This window comes from Corythoichthys intestinalis, chromosome 1 (assembly GCF_030265065.1).
Source record: "Corythoichthys intestinalis isolate RoL2023-P3 chromosome 1, ASM3026506v1, whole genome shotgun sequence".
In the NCBI taxonomy this organism is placed as follows: Eukaryota; Metazoa; Chordata; class Actinopteri; order Syngnathiformes; family Syngnathidae; genus Corythoichthys; species Corythoichthys intestinalis.
In genome coordinates, this window is record NC_080395.1 from 7273274 (window position 1) to 7295384 (window position 22111).

Consider the following 22111-nt stretch of genomic DNA (forward strand, 5'->3'; position numbering starts at 1 on the left):
AAACTGCCAATAAACAGAAAGAAGAAGAAGAAGACGTAGTTTTCAGTGAACCATTGCTCCGGAAGCGCTCTCTCTTTACCTATCTGGGACTTGCCATCCTCTCGTGTTCCCTTCTCCGAAACAAACGAGCTCATTCAACGTGTTCTCATTGGGTAAGTACCAAAATTAAGAATTGAGTGGACTAACACGTCCCATCTTAAAGTTTAGTGGAGGTCGTTTGGCTTTATATTGAAGCTTTCCAGGCTAACTTAACTTTGTTTTTGTTTAGCTTAGCTCGCTAGCTAAGACACGTGAACGCATTTCGATTCCTTTAGCTTAATGCCGCTTTAAAATTTTGTGCTAGGGGGTGGTCGCTCGGTTAACATTAGAGTGATTATATTCAATTGCACGAGACGCTTTTCGACTTGTTTTAAAGGCCAACGCAATCAAAAACATCAAGCTAAAGAATAGAGACGTCGAAGATGAGAGGAAATCAAGGCCATGAGGAGCAACTGGAAAACAAGAAAATGAGGGTAAGATCATGGCATGAGTTGTTTTACTTTTAATGCATTTTCAAACTTGCATTGATGTGATCAGTGATTGTGACAAATATAGTATTTAAATGCATTCATGTGCATTTGCCGTGGTTTAGTACAATAATTTTATTGCACGACCAATTCTTTTTGTCTCATTTTTTCCCCCATGATTTGCCCTCTGCCAGTCGCTGTTTAATCCGGCCGGGAACGACTGTGCACGGCCTCGTAGACGCTAGGACTTGGCCCACTCGCCTGGCTCTCAATCGATTCCACTTGTTGCACAAGAAAACAGCGAATCTCATTTAGGGAGTATGACGGATTGTAATAGCCTTGTAAAGAGCTTTACAAGTATCGACGAGAACTGAATAATTTTTTTGTTGTTGTTTTGAACTACAGTTCCACACAAACGTTCATTGAGATCTCATTTAGCTTAGCAAGTGGAGGCGTGACACCCATTTTTCGAGGGTCCCGAACTTCCAAGAAAGCTCGTTTATCAAGAGCACGTGGTGGTGACTAGGGATGTCCCGATCCAGGTTTTTGCACTTCCGATCCGATACTGATACAGCCGATACCGATACAACCTATCTGAGCATGTGTTAAAGTTTAGTTATTTAGCCTCCTTACTTAGTTGTCAGACTCATGTTGAAAAAGGTTTAAGTACTTTTGATAACAACTAGCCAGCTGAATTAGGTGAGTTTGAAAAACACAACGGTTGGTAACAAGAAACTGACCTGTTCATTCAGTGACAAACACAAAACATTATAAATAACAAACAGAACTGGCATAGTCAGTCAGTAAAACGTGCAAATAATATTTTAAACTCTCTTAAAAAAGCAAACACACCAACAACCTCAGTGGAAAATCCCACAAATCCCCCAAGCTATGAGATGCTTTTAATGTTTCGTGCATTAGTTATAACAATTGTATAAAAAGCCTCTCAGGTTTAAATCAACAACTATTTCAGTATCAAGTTAACATTTTAAAACAGTAAATAAAATACTCAAGTCCCCATTCTGTATCAGCAGCTTTAAACTAAATTCAATTCATTTAATTTTGCGAATCAACTGTTTAACCCTTGTGCAGTATTTTTTTTTACCCCTCTCGCAGTATTGGGGATGAATTCTGGCACCCTCTTGAGGGTGTGATAACTAAGTCATTTCTGAATATTTTTTTACTTGCGACATCTCAAAATGATCACTAGCATCAGACCTATCCATATGTATATAGTTTTTATTTATTTATTTTGGATGCCCTCTATGGACAATAAAAGCAATAGTGTGCTATGAACAAAACTAACAATGTTGTATGTAATATATAAAAACAAATCCAAGTAGGAATATTTGATATCAGGTCATTAGAGGCTTGAATATGTTCATAAATTATAACATCACATTTTTTTTGGAACTCAACATTTTTTTACAATGGCAATTTCAAAATTTTTACCCCTCTCGCAGTATTGGGGATGAATTCTGGCGCCCTCTTGAGGGTGTGATAACTAAGTCATTTCTAAAAAAATTTTTTACTTGCGACATCTTAAAATGTTCACTAGCATCAGACCTATCCATACATATATAGTTTTTATTTATTTATTCTGAATGCCCTCTATGGACAGTAAAAGCAATAGTGTGCTTTGAACAAAACTATGTTGTATGAAATACATAAAAACAAATCCAAGTAGGAATATTTGATATCAGGTCATTAGAGCCTTGAATATGTTAATAAATCATAAAATCCAAAAAATTTTGGGAACTCAACATTTTTTGACAATAGCAATTTCAAACTTTTTACCCCTCTCGCAGTATTGGGGATGAAGTCTGGCGCCCTCTTGAGGGTGTGATAACTAAGTCATTTCTGAATATTTTTTTACTTGCGACATCTCAAAATGTTCACTAGCATCAGACCTATCCATACGTATATAGTTTTTATTTATTTATTCTGAATGCCCTCTATGGACAATAAAAGCAATAGTGTGCTATGAACAAAACTAACAATGTTGTATGTAATATATAAAAACAAATCCAAGTAGGAATATTTGATATCAGGTCATTAGAGCCTTGAATATGTTAATAAATCATAAAATCAAAATTTTTTGGGAACTCAACATTTTTTGACAATAGCAATTTCAAAATTTTTACCCCTCTCGCAGTATTGGGGATGAAGTCTGGCGCCCTCTTGAGGGTGTGATAACTAAGTCATTTCTGAATATTTTTTTACTTGCGACATCTCAAAATGTTCACTAGCATCAGACCTATCCATACGTATATACTTTTGATTTATTTATTTATTTATTTTGGATGCCCTCTATGGACAATAAAAGCAATAGTGTGCTATGAACAAAACTAACAATGTTGTATGTAATATATAAAAACAAATCCAAGTAGGAATATTTGATATCAGGTCATTAGAGCTTTGAATATGTTAATAAATTATAACATCAAAATTCTTTGGGAATTCAACATTTTTTTGACAATGGCAATTTCCAAATTTTTACCCCTCTCGCAGTATTGGGGATGAAGTCTGGCGCCCTCTTGAGGATGTGATAACTAAGTCATTTCTGAATATATTTTTACTTGCGACATCTCAAAATGTTCACTAGCATCAGACCTATCAATACGTATATAGTTTTTATTTATTTATATATTTTATGCCCTCTATGGACAATAAAAGCAATAGTGTGCTATGAACAAAACTAACAACGTTGTATGTAATATATAAAAACAAATCCAAGTAGGAATATTTGATATCAGGTCATTAGAGCTTTGAATATGTTAATAAATTATAACATCAAAAATTTTTTGGAACTCAGCATTTTTTTGACAATGGCAATTTCCAAATTTTTACCCCTCTCGCAGTATTGGGGATGAAGCCTGGCGCCCTCTTGAGGTTTTGATAACTAAGTCATTTCTGCATATTTTTTTACTTGTGACATCTGAAAATGAAAAAAAAAAATTTACCCCTCTTGCAGTACTGGAGCAAAAAAGCGCAAAATCCCAACAATAGTTGAGGTTCAATAAACAACTGCATTTTGAATTAATTCTCACGGTGCAGTCTCACATCAAACACCTTTTTGCGCCCTGCAGACAAGGTGCTTTGAAGTACATTCAAAGCCGCCTTCTGCAGACCTCTGCACGCAAAAGTACAAGCACACGCACATACGCACACGCTCGGTGACGTGAGAGTGCGCGTGCATGTACAAACGCACACGATTTCTCCCACTCTCGCGTCATAGAGTCAAACGTCACAAAAGTCAACTCATACTGTCCCATTGAACAAGCAACGTGCGCGTGCGCGCACACACACACCCACATACGCACGTGCACACACCCACTCACAAGTTTTCGTGAGTCCACACACTGGCCCGTTCGATCAAAGCTCAACATGAAAACTTGTTTTTTTGTTTGTAAGTAAATGCGTTTGACAATGAGGGATCAATCAAGAAAAATGATAAATAACACTCTAGTGTCCCCTGCTGGATTTTTTGTTTTTAAGATATTCATCCAGGATTCGTTACAATCTCGTTTCAGTTGACACCCCGCTGAAGCCATAAATCGTGTAATCGTAGGAAATGCACTTTCACACACCAGGTGGCAGTGCATCAAAAAACATGAAAAATTGGGATTTATAATAGGAGTCAATGGGGATGAAAGTTGGCGTTATACTCGCTGCGTCACAAAAAAGTAGGCCCCCCACATATAATAATGACAATACCAATTCTGAAATTGTGGATGGTGCCATTTTGAACTTAAACATGTTTTGACATTTTTTGACAATTTTCAGCCCTCTAACTTATTTTTTGATATGCTTTATATATGATAATATGTTGAGTAACAAAGCAAAACGATTATGACCGGATTTTTATGACCCTGTCAGTCAAAATGACAGACAACGAAAAAGTCTAGGGCAACCTCTGCTGTGAGGTAAGATAAGGTAATGTTTATGCAACTAAAACACAAGACAGGTTGAACCCTTCACACTAGGCTGCCGCTAGTTTGAAACAGCCTTTACAATCTAGATGGGCTAAAAATCAGATTTTGGCTGCCAGTCTGAACAAGGCCTTAGTGTTGGTTAAAAAATATATACAACATGAAAATCCCGGCGGGAGACTGAACAAAGCAAATCAGGTGATATTTTTCCATTTCCAGTGTCCTGCAGACGTAACTATGACCGAGCTTCACCCTCAGAGGCACGATCCCATCCGCATTAAACAGGAGGAGTCGGAGATGCCGTACATCAAACAGGAGGCGGAGCCAGAGACCCCCAGCATTAAAGAAGAAAAACAGGAAAATGAAATCGCCAACATTCCAATAACTGTCCGTGTGAAGAGTGAAGAAGACGAAGGTCCAAGTGAAAACAGCGGAGCAGCGAAACCTTCGAGCGACGGCTCATTTCAACACCCGACAACAAAAAGAGAGGGACGATCGCAACCTGACGGTTTGTTAGCGCCGCTCTCGGACAGTGACGACGTAACGTCACACTCTTCTGACTTTAACACTGATGGGGAGGATAAAGACTTTGACCAAAATGCTTCAAAATCCTTGAACAAGTCATTATTGAAACGAGACACAAAAGCGGTTGGGAAACCATTTAACTGCTCACTTTGTGATAAAACATATTCAAAGAGACATCACTTACAAGCACACATGCATGCACACATCGGGAAGACGCCTTTCGTCTGCACATCTTGTGGTAAACAATTTGCGAATAAGGGAAGTTTAAACACACACACAATGACACACAGTGGAGAGAAGCCTTTTCCCTGCTCTTGTTGCGAAAAAAGATTTTCTCGTAAGCAAGCGTTAGAAGCACACATGCTTACACACACCGGGGAAAAGCCTTTTCTCTGCACATTATGTGGTAAAACATTCAACCAGAGGGGAAGTTTAAATAGACACACAAGAACACACACGGGGGAGAAGCCTTTTGTCTGCACATATTGTGGTAAAAGATTCTTCGAGAAAAGAGATTTAATCAATCACACTAAAACACACTCTGGGGAGAAGAAGCCTTTTGTCTGCACATATTGTGGTGAACGATTCGCCGAAAAGGGACATTTAAATAAACACACAATCATACACACTGGAGAAAAGCTTTTTACCTGCGCGCTTTGTGATAAAAGATATCTCACGCAGGCAGATTGGAAAATTCACACAATCACACACAACGGAGAGAAGCCTTTCGCCTGCTCTTTTTGCGGTAAAAGATTTTGTCGTAAGCAAGCGTTAGAAACACACACGCGTACACACACTGGGGAAAAGCCTTTTCTCTGCACATATTGTGGTAAAAGATTCACACAGAAGGTACAATTAATACGTCACACAAGTGTACACACAGGGGAAAATCCTTTTCCCTGATCAGTTTGTGGTAAAAAATATTTACCCGGAAGGAAGATTTAAACAATCCCGCAAGAAGACACACCCGGGTTTCCCCTAGGAATTTTTGAAGCTGTGCTGGTGGACTGCATTGGCGTCGGGTCAGCTTCAACGTGTTGTGCCTTGGCAAAATTGCTTCATATCATGAAAAATGAGGGTTTTATTCCAAATATTTTCCCCCCCAAGAACAACCGTAACAAATAGCTATTTGAAATATTTCATTAGCCAGGCTCTCAGCTACGGCACATGTACGTCAAATGCGTAGCTGATTACAGCTACATTACCCCTGCCATAGACTTCATAACCTTTTGACATGACACGGGATCGCGGCCAATCGGTAGGGGGCCTATTTTCAAAAACTTAAAATATTTTCAAAACCAAAGCTGCTACCGACCTAAAACCAAAACAGGCTACCTTAGCCATATATGAGTCTCCATGAGCAGTGGCGTTAAAAAATTTAAAGTCGATCCCTTATAAAATCCTGATTAATTATTTTTTATACAAGTGTAACAAAACTTAAAATGGCTATAAAAGTCTCAGATTTTACACTAGATGCACAAAATTCGGACATAATCACATACAGTGGGGCAAATAAGTATTTAGTCAACCACTAATTGTGCAAGTTCTCCGACTTGAAAATATTAGAGAGGCCTGGAATTGTCAACATGGGTAAACCTCAACCATGACAGACAGAATGTGTGTGTGTGTGTGGGGGGGGGACCCAAAAAATCACATTGTTTGATTTTTAAAGAATTTATTTGAAATTCATGATGGAAAATAAGTATTTGGTCAAGACCAAAAGTTCATCTCAATACTTTGTTATGTACGCTTTGTTGGCAATACCCGAGGCCAAGCGTTTTCTGTAACTCTTCACAAGCTTTTCACACACTCTTGCTGGTATTTTGGCCCATTCCTCCATGCAGATCTCCTCTAAAGCAGTGATGTTTTAGGGCTGTCGTTGGGTAACACAGACTTTCAACTCCCTCCACAGATTTTGAGATCTGGAGACTGGCTAGGCCACTCCAGAACCTTGAAATGCTTCTTACGAAGCCACTCCTTTGTTGCCCTGGCTGTGTGTTTGGGATCATTGTCATGCTGAAAGACCCAGCCCCGTCTCATCTTCAATGCCCTTGCTGATGGAAGGAGATTTTCACTCAAAATCTCTCGTTACGTGGCCCCATTCATTCTTTCCTTTACACAAATCAGTCGTCTTGGTCCCTTTCCAGAAAAGCAGCCCCAAAGCATGATGTTTCCACCTCCATGCTTCACAGTGGGCATGGTGTTCCTCGGATGCAATTCAGTATACCTTCTCCTCCAAACACGAGAACCTGTGTTTCTACCAAAAAGTTCTATTTTGGTTTCATCTGACCATAACACATTCTCCCAGTCCTCTTCTGGATCATCCAAATCCTCTCTAGCGAACTGCTGACCAGCCTGGACGTGTAATGGCTTCAGCAGGGGGACACGTCTGGCAGTGCCGGATTTGAGTCCCTGGCGGCGCATTGTGTTACTGATAGTAGCCTTTGTTACTGTGGTCCCAGCTCTCTGTAGGTCATTCACTAGGTGGCCCCCGTGTGGTTCTGGGATTTTTGCTCACCATTCTTGTTATCATTTTGACGCCACGGGGTCAGATCTTGCATGGAGCCCCAGATCGGGGAGATTATCGTTGGTATTGTATGTCTTCCATTTTCTATTAATTGCTCCCACAGTTTATTTCTTTACACCGAGGGAAGAGTTGCAGAAAACATTTGGCCTCAGTTATTGCCAACATAGGTTACATAACAAAGTATTGAGATGAACTTTTGGTATTGACCAAATACTTATTTTACTTAATACTTATTTTCCACCATGAATTGCAAATAAATTATTTAAAAATCAAACAATGTTATTTGTTTTGGTTTTTTCCGCATTGTCTCATGGCTGAGGTTTACCCATGTTGACAATTACAGGCCTCTTATTTTTTCAAGTAGGAGAACTTGCACAATTGGTGGTTGACTAAATAGTTATTTGCCCCACTGTATATAAGTTTTTGACCAAAATGGCCACTTAATTTTTTTTATTTACTGCAAGTCTTCAACAGCTAAAAAATCACTCAATTTAACATTAGAAACTTAATACTTGCGGAAAACATTATAAAATGTAAATAGATTATTAATGAATTCTATATACAATCACAACTCATAGAATAGCCCTTTATTATCATGATACAGTTATACAATGAAATTGTGGCGCATCCCTTTACAGTGCAGGATAAGTTAAAATCTCAAAAGTGACGTGCAATTTGAAATCTAAATAAACATACTGTAAAAATAAAATGCGTATGAGATAGTCCTATAATTCAGGCAGTGCAAATAATCGATGTGGTGTTACCAGGATGTGGGCCTCGTCTTTCAACAATTACATAGCCTTTTTCTATGCCTTGCGTTTTCTGGTCACCTCGACTTGTACAAGTCCCTGTTCCTCGCCATCTCCTTTCTGCCCTCCTCGACTGGGCTCCTTTTCCTGCCGGCCGGCCACTCCAAGGACTTGTTCTTCCTCGCTTCTGAAGTCACATCCTTGGGGAAGTTCGCACCAAAACACTTGAAGAGGGACCGCCAGGAACTCCAGCAGGGAGTCCCACAGCGACATTCTAAAGGACGCAATGTGGGCCATGGGGAGAAATGGCCGCTTGAGACAGCCTGGCTCGTCTCCAGGTCTCCCTTGTCCCCTGTATGATCTCCAGGATGTCGGCTCTGTGTTCCTCCTTGCCCGTGCGACCGTGTTAGTGTTGACGACCGCCACGATGAGCCAGACTCTCTGCATCACGATCGAAGCGTGCGCCAGCACCTTCTGAGTCAACTTGTAGCCGGCCTTGACAGACTTGTAGATTTCCCACCTGGCCAGCACCTTCCCGCTCAAGAATCGTGCCGTCCTCATCCTCTCAGGCTCCTAAAACACATGTTTGTTTTAGAAAGATAGGTGTTTTGAGTAATCTTTTAGGGGTGTCAAACGATTAAAAATTTTAATCGAGTTAATTACAGCTTAAAAGTAATCGTAATTAATCGCAATTAATCGCAATTCAAACCATCTATAAAATATGCCATATTTTTCTGTAAATTATTGTTGGAATGGAAAGATAAGACAAGGCGGATATATACATACAACATACTGTACATAAGTACTGTATTTGTTTATTTTAACAATAAATCCACAATTAATTATCAACATTCTTTCTGTTAAAGTGATCCACGGATAAATGTTATAGTTACAAGTTATAGTAATTTTATATTAAAACCCCTCTTCATGTTTTCGTTTGAATAAAATTTGTAAAATTTTCAATCAAAAGCAGAGTTAATATAATAATAATACGAATAGAGTGACCAAAGTCTGAGTAAGTTTTACGTGTATTTTGCATAGCTATTTTGATATGGAATGCCAGTTCATTTTGCATTGTTGTTTAACTGTGAGAATAGGGCCTCATTACTATAAACTGAAGTGCTTTTCTTTTTGTGAACATATTTTTCTTTTTGAGAGAGATAGGCATATTATTTTTGTTGTGCTTTCACTAAACGATACTTATGTTTGTTGTGAAGGAGAAGCTTATGCCAATAAACGGCGCGGTCCAAAGAACGCCTGTGTCCACTCGCCTTTATAAAATACATATCTCTCTACATATCTTACCCAAAATACAACAAGAGACACATAATTGCCACTAAAAGAGAGAAAACTTACCGAAATATGTGTGGAGCACAAATAGCAATTTGCATTGCATTGTGCATACAGCATAAACGTCTCCCAACTACGAATTCTCCCACGTTTAGAAGAAATAACATTAGTATGGAACGGCGCCGCCCCCAAGCGGCCGGTGGCATTCTCTTGGCCTCATTGTAATCTGTTTAGGGCAATGTGCGAGCTGGTAATTCAGTGCATGCATTAATCGTGTCAAATATTTTAACGTGATTAATTAAAAAAATTAATTAACTCCCGTTAACGCGATAATTTTGACAGCCCTACTTTTTTTTATAAATTGAACAATGCTTGCCACTTACTTCAGCCCCAGGACACCTGGGCAGCACCATACAGCTGTTGTTGTAGAAGCTGCTGTAGATGTTCTTCCAAAGGTGCACGGGGTAAAAGTAGACGAAGATCTGCTTGTTGCCGTCGGCATAGGGGTTGGTGTAGGACCATGGTGTTTCACTGAAAGTTATTAGATTGAAATATTACTTAAAATAAAACGTAAAAGCTGATTGTTTTTTTTTTAATATGGACGCAGAAATGTGTAAAATAAAATCTAGGGATACAAAATACAACTTGGCCGCAGTAGCAAAACAATGAGGTTTTTATGTTGAAATTCTTGTGAATAAATGCTTAAATCCCTGAATTCTTTATAGATATGGACGTAAAACAGTCTCGATACTTGCTTAAAGGAAAAAAGAACCCGTGCAGGTAGCATGTATTTTACGTAAATATGGCGAATGTGTGGCTCGTCTTTAAGTTCACTGTGGCGCCGCCTTACAACAAGTCCGCAGCAAAGAGCTTTTTACTTCAATCACTGAATTCTTTATAGATATGGACGTAAAAGTGTCTCGATTCTTTGATCAAAGAGCTAAAAACCGGGCAGTTAAGCATCTATTTTACTTATATATGTCGAAGAATGACGCCAATGTTGTAGCCGTTCCCATTCTCCCATTGATTTTTTTCACGTTTTAAAATGCATGCATGGTACGAAAAATATATTTACCTTGAATCCTCGAACAAATCACTCCTTACAATCCTTACAGTTTGTATGTGGCACAGCTTTCGTAGTTCTTCAAAAATCCAAGCTTAAACTCTGCTTTGACATGACCGTGTGCCGTCTTTGGCTGACTATTACTAAACGAAGCTTCAAGCTCGGCCCCCGACGGTAAGGCATGACGCAGAAAATGACAAAGAGTCAGGTCAACAGGTAATGCAGTCTATGCCCCTACGTAATGAAACAACTTTTTTTCTTGTAGCAATAGTACGACTTACATCTCAGTCGTTATTTTTCCTTTTATTTGGCTCTAATACATACTACATTACAACAACAATAATAGTCCTTCTGTTAACGGACCCTCATCCGTTGACAAATTATTTCTAAAGACTTCAAAAAAACTCATCTGACATTACAACCGGCGACATCAGCAACGAACAAATGCTATGCTAGGACGCGATGCTTCGGGTCAAACAAGCCATACAGAACTTAAACATGATGTCAATGTCAATATTCAGGTCATTTTAACAGGCTTAAACCAGAATTACTGTACATTCATGAACTCGAAATAACTTTGAGGATTTTTATCCCAATTTCCAACTCCGCGCCAACGTAGTCAGGCGCAAGCTTGCAACGAGAGAACCGATGTGATTTTCACAATATGGCGTGTAAAGGAACAATTTGTATTTGACGTGCCATTTCAGATGAGCTTTGGCAAATATTATGTAAATAATGAGATATATATTCATTTAGACATTAAATTTTACAAATTTAAAATTACAATGTATCTTTAAATCTCCGAGGCCTTTTCACACTAGCATCAGTCCAGAGCGGTCCACGGCACGCACAAAACTGGAGGAGCCTGACATACACGCTGTCAGGAAGTGAAAAGCGGCAGGCATATTTATTATAGTCTGAAGCACCAATCCGTTTATTTTTCATTGTTCCACACGAATACAGGGACTTTTCCTATTTCAAGGAGTAAATTACAATAGACGTGTGGAGTTTTACTAGTTTCGGTGAGAAGGTGAATAGTTTTGTTGTTGTTGTTCCTTAACTACATTTCCACACAAACGCACATAAAGGTACTATTTAGCTCAGCAAGGAGAGGTATGAAAGTCATTTTCTGAGTGTCCCAGAGCTCGCAAAACTTTTTAAAGCGCATTTATCAAGGTTTCGTCGGCCGTGATTACGTATAGTGCCCTCCATAATTATTGGCACCTCTGAAAAAGATGTTTTTTAGCTTCTAATATATATTTTTTTAATTCAAATAATATGGGACCTTAATGGGAAAAAAAGAGAAAAATCCAACTTTCAATACAAATGTCAATACAAGTCTCATCTGACCAAAGCACACGGTCCAAGTTGAAGCCTGGGACCGAGTGTATTTTTGTGTGAGACCAAGATTGAGCTTTTTGGCAACAAACACTCTAAGTGGGTCTGGCGTGCCACGAAAGATGCGCATGCTGAAAAGCACCTCATACCCACTGTGAAGTATGGGGGTAGGTCAGTGATGCTGTGGGGCTGGTTTCGCTTCCAAAGGCCCTTGGAACCTTGTTAGGGTGCATGGCATCATGAATGCTTTGAAATACCAGGACATTTTAAATCAAAATCTATTGCCCTCTGCCCGAAAGCTGAAGATGGGTCGTCACTGGGTCTTTCAGCAAGACAATGACCCTAAACATATGGCCAAATCTACACAGAAATGGTTCACCAGACACAAAATCAAGCTCCTCCCATGGCCATCTCAGTCCCCAGACCTTGTTTTGTTGGCAAAAGGGGGTTGTACAAAGTATTAACACCAGGGGTGCTAATAATTGTGACATTATTTGATGTCAAATAATTTTTTCTTTATGTGGGATTTTTCCCCCACTGAATGAATGCACTTGTATTGAAGGTTGGATTTTTCTCTTTTTTTCCGTTTAGGTCCCATATTATTTGGATTACAAAAAAAATATTAGAAGCTAAAAAACACATCTTTTTCAGGGGTGCCAGTAATTATGGAGGGCACTGTATATCCGTCTGCCGAAACAGCCTGATAGTTCAGATATAAGTACGCCTGCCCTTCTGCTATTGGATGCGTTGTTGACGTAAGAGCAGCTGCGCACTGAAAATAGAGCAAGTCCGTTCAAAAATACACAAAGATTGGGTTGCCGCTAAACTCTTCACATGAGGCTGCCGTTAGTTTGAAACGGCCTTAAGAAAGTGCGCCACAATCTTTTATGTGGAGGGGGAAATCCTGAACATCTAATTTACTTATGGTTAACTGCTTTTCACAATTTTACTTCTGATTGTCGACAATACTTTGATGCTTCCCTTGTTTTTGTTGTTGTTTGTCCAATTTCCAAATTTTATATGAATAGTTTCCGGGAAGATTTCGTCTTGTACATTGTAATAATTTGAAATCTGCTTCATTGGAGAATTACTGGACTTTTTTTATGATTACTATCAAATATTGTTGTTCATTACTGACTGACTGATTTCCTTTTTTGTGAACTGTTTTTAGTACTCTGTTTTATAAATATAGGGTGTATATATACCAGTACTCTTTGCATTGCATTAATTTACTTAATTGGAAAACAATGGTATCGTGCTTACAATGAATTATTAGAAATATAGCATTGTTTTTGACAGCCCTCTTAATTCCTTTTGAGTCTTTTGGACGAAAATACTTACCGTACTTTTTGGATTATAAGCTGCTATTTTGTTTCTCGGATTTTGAATCCTGCGGTTTATAGTCCAATGTCTTTTATTTGTTGATTTATTTGGGTTAATTGTAACACTGAATTTGACAGCGGCATCATAAGACTGTCGTAATTATGACATGACACTGTCATATGCATTAATAAATGCTTATGACAGAAGTGTCATCCGTCAAATTTGGTCACTGACTCAATTTATGCCCATCTTGGATCTTTTACATCCATTCAAAAGTGAGAAAAATTGCCGGATGACACTAAATGACATCTGTCATAAGGATTCATTCATGCTCATGACAGTGTCATGTCATAATTATGACGGTCTTATGACGCAGCTGTCAAATAGTGTTACCGGTAAATACCATTTTTATGTCAAATTTGCTGAGTGGCAGCTTATAGTCAGGTGTGCCTTTTAGTCCAAAGATTACAGTAGTTATATTTTAGTCATTTTAAAATGTGTTCGTTTTTGTGTAGTTTTAGTCGTCGATTACTCAAAACTAGGGCTGTCAAAGGATTAAAATTTTTAATCGAGTTAATTACAGCTTAAAAATGAATTGTAATTAATCGCAATTAAAACCATCGATAAAATATGCCATATTTTTCTGTAAATTATTGTTGAAATGGAAAGATAAGAGACAAGACGGATATATACATTCAACATACTGTACATAAGTACTGTATTTATTATAACAATAAATAAGATGGCATTAACATTATTAACATTCTGTTAACGCGATCCAGGGATAAAGACTTATAGTTCTTAAAAGATAAATGTTAGTACAAGTTATAGAAATTTTATATTAAAAGAAAAATATATTTAAAAAACTATTTTATATTAATAAAATTTGTAAAATTTTCAATCTAAAAATAAACTAGTAGCTCGCCATTGTTAATGTCAATAATTACACAATGCTCATTGTGCTGAATCCCATAAAATCATTCACACCCAAGCGCCAGCAGAGGGCGACTAATCACAAGTAACAGTTGGACATTACACAGTGTTGTCATTTTAATCTGTTTGAGCGGGGCATGTGCGTTAAATGCGTCAAATATTTTAACGTGATTAATTTAAAATATTAATAACCGCTTGTTAACGCGATAATTTTGACAGCCCTACTCAAGACGTTTTCGTCTGAAATTCAAAAGTTTTCGGCGGAAAAACAAAGGTTCCTAACAATAACAATGTTATGGTTCCTAACAACGTTAATAAACGTTGACAGACGAGCACATATTTCAGCGTCTACAAGGAGAAAGCCCTACTTCATGATATTACTCACTCGGCAGGAAACCAGTACATTGTTTTCAATGAATTAAACCCACCACAAACAGAATGTCAAAGTTCAGAGTTTAAGACTACGCTCGCCACACTAAATGCTAAAGCTAACGTGAACGCTATGCTAATGCTACGAGCTAAATTTTGTGTGTGATGTTCACCCAGCACAGACTTTTAAAGGCTAAAGCAACATTACGTATTCTCTTTTGCCAAGATAAGAAAACGGCATGTGTCTCAAAACAAGCAAGCCAGGAGTGCAGCCTTCTTTGAAGCAAATCCTAAAACCCGGTGAGCAGTGCGCCCCCCGCCAGCACATGTCACACGACTCAGACACTGCTACGATGCAGGCTGATGCACTACACTTACAATAGAAAAAAATGTCGCCACACATGACAGGAAATGTCAGACAAAAACTGACACTCCTCTTGCTATGTTACAGTTGTCCAGGACATGTTTTTAGCTCTTCATCATCATGAAAAAAATATTGTCAATGAAATATTTTCGTTGCCGTCATCATTTACTGCAATGATATCGGGGTGGCGTGGCTCAGTGGTAGAGTAATTGTCCCCCAATACAGAGGTTGTGGGTTCAGTTCTCCACCCTGATGAACTCGTCTAAGTGCCCTTGCCGCTTTCCCCGCTTGCATACAGAGCGTCCGAGATTCTGAACTTTCCACGGATATATTTTCTAACCCTTCATTAACCGTCGACGGGATGTTGTGCTCGTCGACGGATTTACGTCATCGATGACGTCAACTATGTCGACTAGTCGGGACAGCTAGACATTATACCCATTCACGACACATGATGGCGCCAGATACCATTGAAGCGATGTTCTGTCTTGACAGATCTCAGCTACTCTCCCCATTCACGCCGCTAGATGGCGCCAGATATCATTGAAGCGATGTTCTGTCATGACAGATCGCAGCTACTCTCAAGTTTAACCAGTTTGCATTATTTTATTGCAATGTTTTTCCTTATTCAGATTTGTTTCAAGACTGCAGTTACAGTTAGACTTCACTTTGATGGTTAATGTAGTTATTGCAATTTTTTTACTTTATCACAATAGATTGGTTTATTTACATTTCAAAAACCAGAAGGCATTCATTTACGAATGTGATTGCACTTTACATATTTAAATGTTCAGATATTAAGATTTGAATTAGGCAAAATGACATGATTTTTCTCTCAAATATATTGTTGTAATCATTTGTTTCGGATGTACTGTAATTTTGTGTACAAAAAATAATTTGGTGGTCAAAAAAATCTTTTTTCAAACTTGTCTTGAAAAAGAAGGGGTCGTCTTATAATCAGCTCCGTCTTATATCCGGGCCAATATGGTAATATTCTTTCACAGCCCAGACTCCACAAAGTGTGAGATGACATTTTGTCCCATGACTGATTAATCCACCATCTTATCATAATATTAGGACAAAAAATACACCAAAATCCTCGAATTCCTACTCGGAAAGTTGTACAGGAATGAAAAATCAGTCATTCCGTTCCAAGAGCGTGATTTTTTTTTTTTTTTTTTTTAATCCTGTGTCCCGCAGACGTCATAGTGGAAGATCTTCACCTTAAGAAGCACGATACCCCCCACGTTAAACAGGAGCAGTCGGATATGCCTTCCATCAAACAGGAGGCGGAGCCAGAGACCCCCTGCATTAAAGAAGAACTGGAAGATGAAATCCCCAAGTTTCCAATGACTGTCAGTGTAAAAAGTGAAGAAGCTGAAGGTCCAAGCGAAGAGAGCAGAACAAAGGAACATTGGAGCAACAGCTCATTTCAACACCCGACGACAAAAGGAGAAGGACAATCACTACTGGACGACCTCTTAGCACCACTCTTGGACACTGACGACGTAACGTCCCACTCTTCTGACTTTGATGCTTCGAAATCCTTAAACAAGTCATCACTGAAAAACGACACAAAAGAATGCGTGGATGGGAAACCTTTTCCCTGCTCACTCTGCGATATAACATTCACTACCAAGGAAAATTTAATCATACACAAGCATACACACTCTGATAAAAAAACTTTTTTCTGCAAAATTTGTGGTAAAATATTCACTAGCAAGGGACATTTAAAGAAACACACAAGTAGACACATGGGAGAGAAGCCTTTCGTCTGCTCTCTTTGCGATAAAAGATTTTGCACGAAGCAGGAATTAACAAAACACACAAGTAGACACACGGGAGAGAAGCCTTTCGTCTGCTCTCTTTGCGATAAAAGATTTTGCACGAAGCAGGAATTAACAAAACACACAAGAACACACACTGGAGAGAAGCCTTTCGTCTGCACATCTTGTGGTAAAAGATTCTCCCAGAAGGCATATTTAAATAGACACTTGAGGACACACACTGGAGAGAGGCCTTTCATCTGCTCTCTTTGCAATAAAAGTTTTTGTAAGAAGTATGAATTAACAAGACACTCAAGAACACACAGTAGAGAGAAGCCTTTTGTCTGCTAATTTTGTGGTAAAAGATTCCCCCTGAAGGGATATTTAAATACACACACGAAGACACACACTGGAGAAATGCCCTTCGTCTGCTCTCTTTGCGATAAAAGATTTTGTTTGAAGTATCAGTTAACAAAACACACACTGGAGAAAAAGCCTTTTGTCTGCACATTTTGTGGTAAAAGATTCATCGAGAAAGGACATTATATTTTTTTATATATATTTTTTTTTAAATTAATCACGTTAAAATATTTGACGCAATTAACGCACATGTCCCGCTCAGACAGTATTCTGCCTTTTGGTAAGTTTTACAGCAAGGCTTTTTGTGCTGTCTAACAGCGAACTCTTGTGGTCGCTTTGCGACATGGTTTATTGTTTTCTTGCCAGTTCAATATGGCTGCACGACGTCTCGGGCTGACGCCTACCTTGTAATGTTGTGCTTATATGATCCTTGGACACGATTTGTCCGTAAGTATGGTTGTTGTAAAGAATGTACATATTATGTTAGTAAGCGAAATGTTATATTTTTTGTATGAGACGCTTTTTGTTTGTTTAGTGAACCTGTATAGCGTGCTAAGCTAACGTTGTTGCTAATGCAATGCTTGTGTACTTTTTTTTGTAGTTTTACGACGGTCTAAAGAGGACAATGGTTTGAGGTCATTTTATTAATAAATCAGATGAAAAAGGAAGAAGTCTAATTATTAAGGCATTGTTCACTAGCTGTCTAGCTTTGGAAAAAGTAGACACTTCGGAGTGAGGACAGCATAGACAGATTTAAATGACAGTAGAGTGAAATGCCCACTACAGTCCTTATGTACATAAGGACTAGTAACTAGTAGTAACTGTATGTTGAATGTATATATCCATCTTGTGTCTTATCTTTCCATTCCAACAGTTTATTTTACAGAATATATATATATATATATATATATATAATTTACAGAAAAATATGGCATATTTTATAAATGGTTTGAATTGCGATTAATTGCGATTAATTACGATTAATTTTTAAGCTGTAATTAACTCGATTAAAATTTTTAATCGTTTGACAGCCCTAATATATATGTTGATTTTTTTTTTTTTTTTTTTTTTTTTTTTTAATTACATGGTCACCGCCTGACACCTTACTTGCTACTGCTGTTCTGCCAAAATGTCTTACACTGCTGAAACGTGCTACATGAGGCGAATTTGACACCCAAAGTACTACCGTGCGCTTTCAGCATGTTTTGTTTATATTAGTGATGCACGATAATACCTTTTTCGACCGATGCCGATAACCGATAATTTCCTGCCCCTTCCACCCGATAACCGATAATGTCACGCCAATAATTCTATTCAAATATGTATGTAAAATTTTTGATAATTTTTGACAAAACTTTTGATTGCACACATTTGGAGGCTAAATCAAGTATATAATTATCGGATTGCATTATCGGTTGAATTTCGTTTTATCTGGATTATCTGTGTGATGTCATAATTGCCATTATCGGCCGATAAATATCGGTGACCGATATTATCGTGCATCTCTAGATGCAATCAGGCAAAAAAATACCTTCATAAAAGTACTTAAACGTAATCTCAAGAGTAGTTTAAATAAGCTACGTGACTAAAGTGGTCAACAGAGCAACACTGCTTTAAAGGGATCCTCTATTTTTAAGACAAGTAATTCTTAAAAGATAAATGTTAGTATGAGTTAAAATAATTTGATATTAAAACCCCTCAATGTTTTTGTTTAAATAAAGTTGGTAAAATTATTTTAAGTGATAGGTCGCCATTCTTGTTACGTCGTAGTGCGCGACGAATGGCAGCGAATGAATTCCCACTCCCACTTCAAACGGATTGAACGTCTATGGCCGTTAGTGGCAGCCAATGCCAGTCAATGAGGTAATTTTAGGCCACTTAAGGTCATTTACCTGTTTATTTTTTAGTTACTTCCTGTTGATTTTGGGGTATTTTATGGGTCACTTCCTGTTCATTTTGAGTGACAGAAGAGGAAATGACCTGGGAATCAACCAAATGAATAGGCAGTGACTCAAACTCAACAGGAAATGACCTGTAAATGAACAGCAAGTGACCTGTAAACGCCCCGAAATCGGACAGAATGACTGCCAATGCTCTGGTTTCGAATTAGTGCTGCAACGATTAATCGATTAACTCGAGTATTCGATTTGGGGAAAAAAAAGACTCAAATTTTGCTGCTTTGATTATTCGTTTAATTAAATGGTTTGTTTTGAAAGTGTTTGCATTTATTGATTTGGGTGGATACACAGCCCTCTAGTCTACTTCATTTCACATGGCTGAATCCATCTACTCCCTGTTAAGATCAACATATTTGTTTGAGCTAATGATTTTTTTTTAATGCATTCCTAATTTAGTTTAAAGGTGTATTTAGCCATTTTTTTCTGGGAATATCATAGGCGGAGTTTGACTTTTGGGGCAGGGGGGGCACAACATGTCGATGACCTCGAAACGCAGTGTTAGCAATAAAATTAACTTACAAGAATATTTATCATAACACTGTAAGTTGACAATATGTTGTTTTTGTTTCCCATCATTCATGAGGGGAATTCTAAATCAGGCTGCTTAGGCAATGCTTTTCGCCGAGATCGTCATCTATTGAATATGGTACGCCCGCCGGTGTCGTGCCAATGTAGTTACTCCAGTCAATAATTGTATCCCCTGGCGGAGCCATATGGAGGTAGATTTGTCTCTTTATTATTCAATAAAGTTGCTTCAATCAAAAAAAATGTGTGAATGCAAATATAAATTTGAAACTCAAAAAAATACATGTCAAAAATATTTTTCTTTGAGTGATTTAAAAAAAAAAAAAATTATTGAAGCAACTTTTTTGATTGAAGTAATGTTGATTTTTGTTTGGGCCACATTTTGGCTTGGACATTTTTGTGTTTATTATTAAATCAAAAAATAAGTAGCTTAAAAAAAATCACTTCAATCAAAAAAAGAAAAATTTCAATCAGAAAGTTTTTGAATGCAAAAAAATATTTTAGATTGAAAAATTTGCATTTGAACACTTAATTTTTCATTGAAAAATGTTCTTTGGTTCAAACAATCCTTTTTGTGTGTTGGGCCATATTATAGGTAGGAAGTTTGTGTCTAAATTATTCAATTGCAAAAAAAGTTGCTTCAATCAAAACAAATATTTTCAAAGAAAAAAATCATTTGAAAAATAAAATTGCCCTTGCCGAATTTTTTTTTCAATTATATGCAAAGCAAATGACTGTCTAAGGTGCCAGTCACATGATCTGTCCAAAAAATAATTTATACACTATATAAAAATATATTTTTTGTTCATTTCATTCATTTTTGTAGCAGTTTTATTGCTTTACAACTTTTACATATATATAGGAAAGTCAATTACATGCAATGACACTTTTCGGCCACCAGGGTGGCCCTGGCCCCCCCTTAAAATCCGCTTATGGGGAATATGTGGCTGAGCCATTTGTTAAGAGCATTGTAAAAAAAGCGTTAGCATTTTATAGCACTTAAGCTAGTGGACTTTTGCTATGTAAGTTAGTTAATTGTTCTTTTATTGTACATAGATCCTCTTTTTTTTATATACGGTGTGAGGCTCACCGTAGGTATTTTAATTTTTTATGTTCCTGATCCGATTACTAGATTATTCGAACTAAATAGTTTATTGATTAATCGACTACTAAAATAATCGAAAGCTGCAGCCCTATTTCGAATGAACGAACGTTCCCAGTCGAAATGGATTGGGCGTCGAGCACCAGTGGCGCCTCCAGAAATTTTTCATTGGGGTGGCCAGATGGGGCCACTTAAAATCTTAGGGTGGCCAAAACTAAAAGCCATAATTTCAGGTTTTCATTATATTATTGCATTAAAAAGGTCAGGGGAAAACTGTCAGAAAGACTTAAGGACACGGCTACTGATATACTTTGGTGCATTGTGTAATATTTGATGTTACTAATGATTTAATGTGCATAGTTCATAACTGTCCAGTCAACATTTTGAGTTCCACAACAATTCTGTTTTATTGTGTTATGTATATATTAAGCATAAGTTGTACATTTACTGTAACTAGGGCTGTCAAACGATTAAAATTTGTAATCGAGTTAATCACAGCTTAAAAATTAATTAATCACAATTCAAACCATCTCTAAAATATGCCATATTTTTCTGTAAATTATTGTTGGAATGGAAAGATAAGACGGATATATACATTCAACATACTGTACATAAGTACTGTATTTGTTGATTATAACAATAAATCCACAAGATGGCATTAACATTATTAACATTCTTTCTGTGAAAGGGATCCACGGATAGAAAGACTTGTAATTCTTAAAGGATAAATGTGAGTTTGTATATTGTGACTAAATATTGCCATCTAGTGTATTTGTTGAGCTTTCAGTAAATGATACTGTAGAGACTTAACTGTTCTGCCCAAATGCATGATGGGAAGTGGTGCAACCATGACTGTGTGTGGTGGCTGCAAATGCTATATCTTCTCTGCGTTGGGTACACTACAGGGTGTTAAGAAAAAGATCAACTCCTGTCATTCTTCCCCACGTCGCCTCCTACAATATTTATAGTTGCTGTGGGAGAGATGATAAAGTTTTTGCCAATTAAAAGCACGGCCCCAATGAATGCTTGTTTCTACTCCACTCACTTGACACTGCCTCTTATCTCTGTATGTAAGTAAAATGGCGCCATTGTAGGCTGTTTGCGGCAATGCGTGAATGAGTCGTACCGCAAATGCGTTAATTGCGATAAATATTTTCACGTGATTATTTTTTTTAAAAATAATTACCGTCCGTTAACGTGAAAAATTTGACAGCCCTACATTTAACAAAACAAAATAAATGCATTCATTTGGGATGAAATCCATAATTGATGCTACAACAATCTAACGATATACTGGCAAGCGGGGTGGCCAGTGGGGTGGCCAACCAATTTATAGGGGTGGCCACCCCCTGGTGGCGCCACTGTCGAGCACTGTCAATGGCAGCCTTAGAGTTACCTGAGACACTATTATGGTGGAAGATTTTGGTAGCAACTTGTTGGTTCCTTTTTTTTTTTTTTTTTTTTAAACACTGACACCTTTT

At 37.8% G+C, this 22111-nt stretch overlaps 1 protein-coding gene across 4 annotated transcripts; it reads left to right on the plus strand.

Annotated features, from left to right (window-relative positions):
- Nucleotides 1–48: 48 nt before the first annotated feature.
- LOC130926237 (zinc finger protein OZF-like) lies at nt 49–17865 on the plus strand. 4 transcript variants are annotated; one of them, XM_057851390.1, is made up of 5 exons: nt 49–152; nt 416–512; nt 4658–4946; nt 14782–14855; nt 16120–17865. In XM_057851390.1, exons 2-4 carry the CDS (start codon nt 462–464, stop codon nt 14835–14837), a joined length of 396 nt encoding a protein of 131 aa, XP_057707373.1. In that variant the 5' UTR covers nt 49–152; nt 416–461; the 3' UTR covers nt 14838–14855; nt 16120–17865. The 4 variants fall into 4 exon arrangements, with proteins under 4 accessions (XP_057707373.1, XP_057707372.1, XP_057707370.1 ...); XM_057851389.1 differs by lacking the exon at nt 14782–14855 and having other exon boundaries at nt 16120–17862; XM_057851387.1 differs by lacking the exons at nt 14782–14855; nt 16120–17865 and having other exon boundaries at nt 4658–14746.
- The last annotated feature ends 4246 nt before the right edge of the window (nt 17866–22111 follow it).

Coding starts and splice junctions, on each gene's coding strand:
- LOC130926237 (XM_057851387.1), top strand. CDS start 462: ATGAGAGGAAATCAAGGCCATGAGGAGCAACTGGAAAACAAGAAAATG. Junction 513..4,657: donor TGGAAAACAAGAAAATGAGG/GTAAGATCATGG, acceptor TTCCATTTCCAG/TGTCCTGCAGACGTAACTAT.